This window comes from Ischnura elegans, chromosome 2 (assembly GCF_921293095.1).
Source record: "Ischnura elegans chromosome 2, ioIscEleg1.1, whole genome shotgun sequence".
Classification (NCBI taxonomy): Eukaryota; Metazoa; Arthropoda; class Insecta; order Odonata; family Coenagrionidae; genus Ischnura; species Ischnura elegans.
The window spans coordinates 48,253,240-48,262,902 of NC_060247.1; the positions used below are offsets into that span (position 1 = coordinate 48,253,240).

Here is a 9,663-nt window from a genome sequence, read left to right on the forward strand (position 1 = left end):
GTGGCAATTTAAATGAGAATAACCTTAGAGACAAACAATTTTTGCACAGAGCTGATTAAGTCAGTGAAAATCAGACTAAGGAACAGTTTACTTATGTAATTGCTTAAAACCATGTGTTAAAAACTGTTGTTGCCTTAGACAATTTCAGTACAAAGGTGGACATAGAATGTGAGTGGTGTGCCGAGGCATTATGAAACCGGAATGTGATGCTGCCATTTCTTGTAGATAATTTAATGCTGCCTTTGTTGTCTCTTCTGGAACTCTTGGGCCTATTCCTGGAATTTCTGGGCAGTCCATTTCAGCAAGGAATTGGTATAGTTGCTGAAAAACATACATAGGAATAGATGCACATCCTCCCTCAGGTTCTTCTGTGAGTAGCTCACACAACATTTGCATTGTCTGCTGAAGATTCTGAAAAGAAAAGCACATTACTTTACTTGCCTGTGTGTGATAGAAGATTAGAGAAATTGGATGATTGGTTGGATGTGGAATTTTGGAGATTAGGATAGAAATTTAATGATTAGGTTAAGTGAAGAGGATATTAAATTTAGAGAACATTCTGTTTATGATTAGAGATGTGGTCAAAGGAAATGGAAGGATATGATAAGTGTTTGACCACAAGTGAGGAAGATTTACAGGGAAAGAGTTCATACCTATGTTATGGTTTGTAATGTGTGCCTTTTTACCTATTCTCCAATGTAATTACCTTGGCAAAGCATTTTCTCCTCTTACATGTGATCAGATAAGCCCCTTCTAATATAAGATACACTTGCCTACTAACTTATGCTATGGCCTATAATGTAAGTATTTAAGATTATTCTATCGAAACAATTATTTTGAAAGTCTTAGGGGAAGGTAGGTAAATTTCAAATTTAATGTAAAGAATTCTTTAATAAAATGATAAAAATTAACCCTTTCGAGACGATGGAGTTCTGCTCTTAGCACGACTGCTGGATTGAGCTCCAAAAGACTCTTCTGTCCCCTGGTACCTTGCATTTTTGCTGGACATTCGTTAAGAAGGGTCTCGCAGATAATCACACGCTCTCAGCTCCAACATTTTTTGACCACTCCCAGCGGGGACCTCGCATTATGTCAGACTCCAAGGTTAGTTGGGCACCCTCCTTTCCGGGTTTATGACCCTACTGGTGGCATTGGTTCACGATCAATCATGCTTTGCTTATATGAATTAGCTGTATAGATAGATATTGGTTTCATGTAAAGTGCAAACTTTGAATTGAATCCCTTGTTTTTTTCTGAGAATTGTCAAATTTTGAACAAAGCTCTACTGCCTATATTAACGGATTTAATGCATCAAGAATTTCCATGTTGATGTTTATACTGAAATAGAGATATAAGTTAATATTTATCATAGAATTTTGTCGAAAAATTATAAACGCTGCTCAAAGGATAAAGAATTCAATTTTCAGTTTATATTTTTCGAGAAAGGAACAAATATTAATTTCGAAAGCCGACTGAACGTACAATTGTATGATCGTGGTCCCCTACCAGAAAGAGGGGTAATGTAAGACAAGGGGTCCGGGTAGCTGCTCCCAGAATTTGAGGATATGGATTTTTAAAGTCCTGCTTTATTAGGTCCCGAAACTAAGACTTCTAAACCTGCGACCGTCATAAAAGGGGGAGAAGCAAGAAAACGTATATTTTTGGCATTTGTTCGCCTGCATTGGAAAATCTTCGGCAAAAAAATTTGTGGCTTTCGTCTCTCGGGTCAAGAAAGGTCCTGCCACATATTTTCGTAATAAGTAGCAAAAGGATGAATTACAATAGGTATTATAGTCAAACCTTGATAAGTGAGAGTTCAAGGGACCAGCATTTTTTTTTCTCTCATAGAGGTTTCCCCCAAGTTTCTCATTTACAAATGTTCCGGAATGACCTCTCTCACTTATGGATGTAAAATTAATAAATTAGGGGGAGTAGAGTGCGAGGGGGAGACAATTATACTTATTATGTATGTAATTATGTATAACTTCATTTACATTGTTTATGTAAAGAAATCAGTTGATGCCTTTTGAGATTCTCTAGTGGTATTATCAATATGTACATATGTTTTTGATCTCATTTCTCATGCCAAAAATAAATTTTTACTTATTTTTGTAAACCATTCTACAACAGCACGTCTCTATTCACTGGATTTGAAGATGCAGCAATATAAACTTTGAAAGAAATTTTCCTCGAAAAAATATCTCTGCCTCTCAATGTTAACTTCCGTTCAAGTGAATGCTAGGAATTGATAAAGAGTCATGAAGAATGTGTTCCATTCAAGTCAAAGTTAACTGAAATATATACAAATCTCAACTTTAAAGTTTCTTTTCTCAACTTTTAGGCTTCCCATTTTTCGCCGTAAAATGCATCACATTGAGTCAGATAGTGTGCACATATTTCACCATATCTGAAGTCAGCCAAAAAATTTCTCACTTACAGAGGTTCCTATATTCCCTCTTGTAGAGGCTTTCAAGGGTAAAAATGACAGTACCTGGCAATGAATCTCACTAAAAGAGGTTTCTCACTCGTCCAGTTCTCACTGATAGAGGTTTGACTGTATTTCAAGGAAGGTTCTTGAAGAGGAAAGAGCCTGGTGAATTTCTCCATTTACCTCATTAAGATGACCCGAGGCTACTGCAATAAATGATAGCCAATCAACTTCATTTCCATCCTGGCATCCACTTAATTGTAGCATTTCTTTGAGCTTTTGGCGATCCAAACATAATCCATCCCAGATCTCTTGGAGTTTACAGACTTTAGCAGAGCATTCTTTACCAATCTATGGGAAGATAATAGACTCAATTAGGGTTGTGATAAAATTGCTTAGTTAAATTTGAAATTTCCTCTTTGGACTAACCTGTTGTATAAGTACTTTAAGGAATCCAGGCGATAATCCTGACTCTGTTGTGATTTGAGGATATTCTAAGCGCTCTTTAACTGGAGGTCTTTCTCCTTTCGCCAGAGCTCGAAAATAAGCAGCTGACCATCTTAAGAGATCATAGGGCTGAGTGCGAATTGCAGCCTTTGTGTATTGCTTCAAAATACCAGGAAAGGTTGGAGGCACAAATATTTGCTCAGCACAGTATATATCTGGTGGATCTAAAGGCATTTTTATTCCTCCAGTGGATAATATTTATAAGAGATATTATCTGAAAACCTGAAGGAAAAAATGAAGAATTAAAAAAAAGCCCATATAAAGTGTGTTAATAAATTAGGAGATAGCTGATTACAGCATGCTTTATTTGAACTCATAAGTAAAGAAGAAGTATGTGGTAAAGGAACTAGTCACGTATGAAATGCATTTTGAGCTTTATATCATATCTTACATTTCTACAGTAGTACATTTAATGTATCCACTCATAATTCATGAACCATTCAGTTCACTATAATTAATGCAACGTGTAGGGCAAGTTTGACTTACGTTGGTGAGCACTCTTCCTATTATTTTGTGTTTATAGTAGCTGCTTTATAAAAAATAACTATTCGTTTACCTAGAAATGGAATATCTAAATATTGATGGAATTAGTCGGTAGCATTAGCTCAGTTCATCATAGCCATTTCAAATAAGCGTCCTTGAAAGGATTATAATTCTTACACATGGCGCGGCCAGGAACGACTGATTTGTTGTGTTTGCCTGAGCCCGGGAAATGGTAACCATGGTAACGATTGGAACTGAATTTGCTTAGTGCTGCCATCAGGCGAGGGTATAGTGAAATACATCAACTCACGTGACCAAATTTTGAAGATAGGTGAGGCGGGTGAAGTAATAAGTGAAGTAGCAAGTATTTTGCGAGGTAACGTGTGTCATACTTGTAAGCAGCGAAATATAAGATGAACTTACGTGGATACTCTTGATGGGATTTCCCATGGACTTCTTAGGCGAGATTTGTACATGGCAATCTGCATTCGGTAAGTAGTCATTCGAATTTGGGGGCGTGTATTTCTCGACGAAATTTTGCTTAGTTTAACTTGCAATTACTGGATGAATGTCGTGAGGTTTTCGCCGATCTGAATGAAAATTATTTTTTACATGTATTAAATGGAGATTATAATAGATGATTTATTTTACGATGTTTTAAAAGATATGAAAGTTTGATTTACTGTTCTTCATTTGTTAGGAAAACGTGCCTACAGAATATTCAATATTAAACTGTTAAATTATGTTACATTTACTATAGTAAATGTAACATAATTTAACAGTTTAATAATTTTACAATTATAATATCGGCTACATGAGGTTCGAATTTAATGTCGTCGAACTGTCCCGAGTCGACTCTAATTATATTTAGACAGCATGATAAATGATCGTTTATAACTATGAAAGGTGTATCAAATCAGGATTATGTAGCTATAATTCTCACTTGAAATATCTAATATCGACTAGCCAGTGCGTGCCGTAGAGATTTGAATATTTTCTTATTAATGCCGTTTTACACGGGCATGTCAATGCGCATACTAGAACTGAAAACATGTTGAAATTGCGAAAATGCGAGCTTGGAATTAGGAGAGGCTACTATCTGCTGTCTCGCATGCATTCTCGCAATTCACCGCTTTACACGACGCAATGTCGATCGCGCCTTCGTACATACGTCAGATTGCCCAATGACGTGCCGTGTCCCGTGTACAACGGCCTAAGGATTTTTCGCTATTTTATGAGGAGAAGTTGGAAACGGATATGCTCTATACCTGTGATTGGGTAATGGATTTGAAACGATTTGAGGTTTTCTTTCAGGATTTTCATGAGACCTCCCCAGGATTGCCCATCCTTCCTTATTATGATGGCACATCTAGTATAAACCAATAATCCGTGGGCAGTGGCGGATTCAGGGGGGTTCACACACCCCTCCCCAATTAAAAAAATTATTAGTTGAAAAGTTTTTGTATCCTTGTGGAGGAGTAGAGGAGCAAATGCATGGCTGCAAGGCCCAGACGTGATGGAAATTTGAGTTGTATTTATCGTATATCGTAGCATTGCCTGCAAAACATTTTAGTCGTGGGATTATCCCTCTCTCCCGATGAGTATTTCATACTCCCCGCACCCAGGTCATGACCTCCCCAAATATGATGCTGATGCTGTCTGCGGCCCCTCTTGATTGCTACAATGAACTAATTGGCAAAAAATACGCAAAAGCCATTTTCTTGATCTACATAAATGCAGTGGCGGTTTGCCCATAAGGACTCTCGGACGCCGCCCCTCCCAAATATTTGAAAAAGTAAAAAAAATAAATATTCATTAATTTATAATTATACATCTGATTAATCAAAGCGTTTTTTCAGTTCCATGCATCGAAAGTGTTGGAAAAACACGAAAAGAAATAGCGCGAGAAGTTCGTATTTGTAGCCGTGGGGCGCTGGCCAGAACGTCCCAATCCATCCCCATGCAGTTATATGGAGAGTGGTAGTGGTGGGGGCCGCTGGTGCTATGACGCGTCTAACGTTGTGTCTTATGGAAGTCTTGGGACGTCGTCCGAAAATGCGCAGAGCGACGAGTGAGTTGACATCGCTGCGCAGGCCGGCGGGCGTATAATCTGGCGTCTACTTGGTGCTGCCACAGAAAAGGGACCTACGGAATCAGAATGGTCACTGTACTGGGTGTAGTTATACGATTTTAATTTTTAATTACTGGTAGGTATTGCTACAGTAAATAAATTATCCCATTATGCTTGCGTTTTTTGGTGTTTGAATTCCGGAACACATAAAATCCAACCAGTTAAAGGCCGTATTGACGAAGGAAAACTATTCTCGAGTATTTGACACAGTTCTGTTATGATTACGAATTTCAAGAACCTTGGGGAAACTAATATTATAATATTTAGGCCTTAACAATGTATTCATATCTTCCCGAAGATTAGAAATACGGTACCTATTTTTCAGATAAATTTATCAAAAGACCTGCAGTATTAGGAAAAATCAGTTAACATTCCCAACTGATTTATAATTTAAGAAATAGTTGCGTGCGTGATAGGGTGAAGGATTAAATATGATTTAAATCGTTAAGCGCGACTTTAAATAGAGTCATTCAATTAATGTCATGAAGTGCCGCGTACAATGCACCTTTTGTGTGTAGGTTCATCATTTTTCTAGCCGTCCTTGTTGTATTAGTTCATGTTCACCTAATTCCTCGGCGGCAGAGCGGTAGCTGTCTGACGGAAAATGCCCACTTGGGTCTGATTTAAGTGGCCTCGAAGAGTTCATATCAATGCGGAAATCCTTACAGCTCCCATCTGTGGCTCAGTCGAGTCGTCTTCTTTTACGATCTAGAACTTATTTTCTATTATATCATGGCAATGATCTCGAAGACACGGTTATTCCAAATGCGACCCGTTGGCGTCTCGTGTGTTTACCACATATGAATCTTAGACTCAAGGAGATAGTCCGTGACGTCCTTTGTTTGCTTGAATGCCTTTGCTGACCTTAAATCCGTCCCTCAGCTGAATCAGCATTAGTGGACCACGACTTCTATCTCCCTTGAGTCGTCCTTATAGTAACGGCAAGACTCTCGGAAAGAACGGAGTGAAATGAGTTCAGACATCATTTTCGAGGAGTTAATTGTGCGTAATTACCGATTAAGAAGTTTCTTAGTGCTGTGTGTACATTCAAGAAGACAATTTTGAATTAATCAACAGTGCTCGTTTTTTTTAAGGGTAATATAGGGAAAAATTGTCCCAATTCTGTGTCCAGGCACCTTGTTCTTTTTGGTCGTATTTTTCGTCGGCCTATTTTGTGTCGTCCCTTGTTTATTTATAGACTAGTGCCCTTGCCATGTGTTCAATCAGAAAGAAATTGTTGTCCAGCGCTGATTTCAACGAACGTGTAATTGATCACTTTGCTGGACAAAATGAAAGAAGAATGGACTTTCTCAATATAACTAAAGGCCTGTGAGTATTTCATATATTGTTAAAAATGTGTGAGAAATGTTTAATTGTTGATTTTAAATCATACTGTATTCAAGAAGCAACGCGAACACCGCCATCAAAGTTTACATCTGCAATAGCAAAGCGCGCGCATTCTAGTAATGTTTGTTGCCTAGTGGAAGTCAGTGACACTCTCCTCCCTCCTCAGGTGTTACAAGTGTCATTGCTACCTAAATCATTGCAAATGTTGTATAGATTTGACAAATAACGCATTATGATTGCAAAACGAACTACATAAGTGTATTGCGGGCATATCCGCACGAAGAATGTAGACGCTAAAACCTAAAGTTACGTATTTTCGCTTGTATTTGCAAAATATCGCAGCAAATATATTTTTATTCTTCAAGATCATTGATCAGTATCATCGAGAGTCCAGACTAAGCCGATCCGTATGACCGAGAGTCTACTGCATTTAGTATTTGTTAATCAAGCTTTATTAGGGAAACTAGGTATTTTTGTTGAAAAAAACGGAACGTATGGCATCACAGAATTTAATTCCTAGATTGCCGTAAAAACTTAATAAAATACACGAAATATTATAAAATTATGACCCCCCGGTGGAGTGCGCCCCCCCTAGCATTTGACTCACGAGCCGCCACTGCATAAATGTTTGCAACATATTGTGGAAGACAAATGCTGTAGACTTACTCGGTAGTTTTCCCTAGGTTGAGTTACAAAGTTCATGAAGTTGACAAAACGGCTAATTTTATGGTGCGCGGAGTCGCTTATTGCACTGGTGTGTCTACATTTTTCATTTTTTCTTAAAAAATACATTGGAATTAAGAATAAAATTTTCTTTGAAATGACGTATTATCATTATTTTAGCATGCGCACAAGCTTAGATATACATTTTAAAAGTACAGCGGCATATCATTTTGACACCGACAGTATGCTGCAGATGAGTATAATGTTGGTGAAACTATTATTGGATTGTGTCATTAACACTTTGAATATAGGGCATATGATTTCATTGTCCATTTCTGCAATGGCATAGTCTACCAAGAAAAATGTCATCGTCTTATTTTACGTTCATAATTATGTTTATTTGACATTAACAATGATTCGCGGTGTAAGCATTTGTTTGGATTTCATCTAAAAGTAGTCCGTTAGCCTTTCAAATCAAGTACGTAACATAATATTTGGTCGGAATGACGCTCAAAACAGGCTCAGGATGGCTGTTTATCCCGTTCCTCCGAAAGAACAGAATCGGATTCAGGATCCGTTGTCCCCTCAACCTTTGGTGTGGGCCCACTGATTGGGAGGGAGGTGGGAATAAAATACCGCCCTTGGTTGCAGGGGTCTGGTAACGGATTCCTTGTTGGCTGGCAAAATATGGCAAGGACGATTATTTGGGGATTTCAGGCCCCGAAATTTTTCGCTGTTTACTCTGCCCCTCCAAGGAAGGAGACGCCGCGGCCTATGATGATGATTGTGGAGTTTTGATTTGAATTTCAAAGCTAAATGAGGTGTAGGATTAGCTTGATTATGGTGAATCTCGGCAAAAAATTCACTATTCGATTTTTGAGGAATTTTCTCAAATTTGAGGCCCTGCATATTGTTAGAAATAAATAACCTATAAAAAATATGCTTCATAACATTCGCTAATATATGCACTAACAACTTACGTCAACTAATAAATGCACAAACAACTATGCAAAGTTTCAACTTCCGTACTCATTAAATTATTTTTGAGTATCAATTGGCCAGGAAAGGTTGGAGAATCCCGCGTCTTGATTATGGCGACGCAAGCTACCATTTGCGAAGAAGAATCATCTTGAAGAGAATTATCCATCGATTTTTCTCTAGGTAGGGATCCTGGTAAATTCTTCGGTGATCCCTCTTAAAGGAGGCGGAAACAAATTTTCGTGCTCTGAATATTTTCCCCTCACATTCGAATGAAAATATTCTCGTAATTTGCTCTTATAATGAAAATTTATTTTAAGCCACGATTATGATTGAATATTTGTCGGGTTTCAGACTGGGTCGTACACGTGACTCGTCCGTCATTTTATATCCAAATTGGTCAATTTTAAGGACCTAGGTCATAAAAAAAATATTTTAATTGTTAATATGATAGATTATTTTTTATGTGGTTAAGACATGGGGGAAATGGGACAAGACTCAATGAACAACTTTCTCCACAAACTTGGTGTCTGGATCTGCTCCCGTTGAGAAATATACTCTCTCATGTCTTTTCATACCATTACACTCGTAGTTACCCTGACGGAGATTGAGCCACCGACCCTTTCGAGTATACCTATGATCCATTTTTTTAATATACGCGTCTCTACCGTTCGCATTTCGTCTATTTTTGCCACGAATTTCTCATTTACAACTTTCCTTATCATCATGATAATTTCCCGGTATATAGGGCTGTAACGGATACTGAAAAAAACTCAAAGGGGGGGGGGGTGCGCAAAAGATATTTTGAGCTACCTATACTTTTATAGCAATGAAAAATAATCAAGTTAGATGCAAAGTTTAAGGTAGTTTTATTTAAACTGATTATATGCATATACAAGACAATGCTATGGTTTAAAAAAGCTAAAATTGTGGTTCTGGAATGTTCGGCAATGCGGTCAGCCCCGCAATGGGATGGGGGAGGGGGGGGGGGGAGCGGATACAAATGGGGGGCCTCCTTCGCCCCCCATATCTATCCGCCACTGATATAGAGTCGATTATTGTTAGCGTTGGTTTGCATCACAAGTATTAAAATTTTACGCACGAGATCATTCTGAGTCAGGTATCC

The 9,663-nt window shown here is 38.1% G+C and overlaps 1 protein-coding gene across 2 annotated transcripts; it reads right to left on the reverse strand.

Annotated features, from left to right (window-relative positions):
* Positions 1-76: 76 nt before the first annotated feature.
* Positions 77-3,629, reverse strand: LOC124153683 (ropporin-1-like protein). Of its 2 annotated transcripts, none has more exons than XM_046526995.1 (4): positions 3,422-3,629; positions 2,858-3,149; positions 2,612-2,779; positions 77-411 (listed from the first exon to the last, which is right to left on the reverse strand). In XM_046526995.1, exons 2-4 carry the CDS (start codon positions 3,107-3,109, stop codon positions 145-147), a joined length of 687 nt encoding a protein of 228 aa, XP_046382951.1. In that variant the 5' UTR covers positions 3,110-3,149; positions 3,422-3,629; the 3' UTR covers positions 77-144. The 2 variants fall into 2 exon arrangements, with proteins under 2 accessions (XP_046382951.1, XP_046382950.1); XM_046526994.1 differs by having other exon boundaries at positions 2,858-3,157.
* Positions 3,630-9,663: the final 6,034 nt, after the last annotated feature.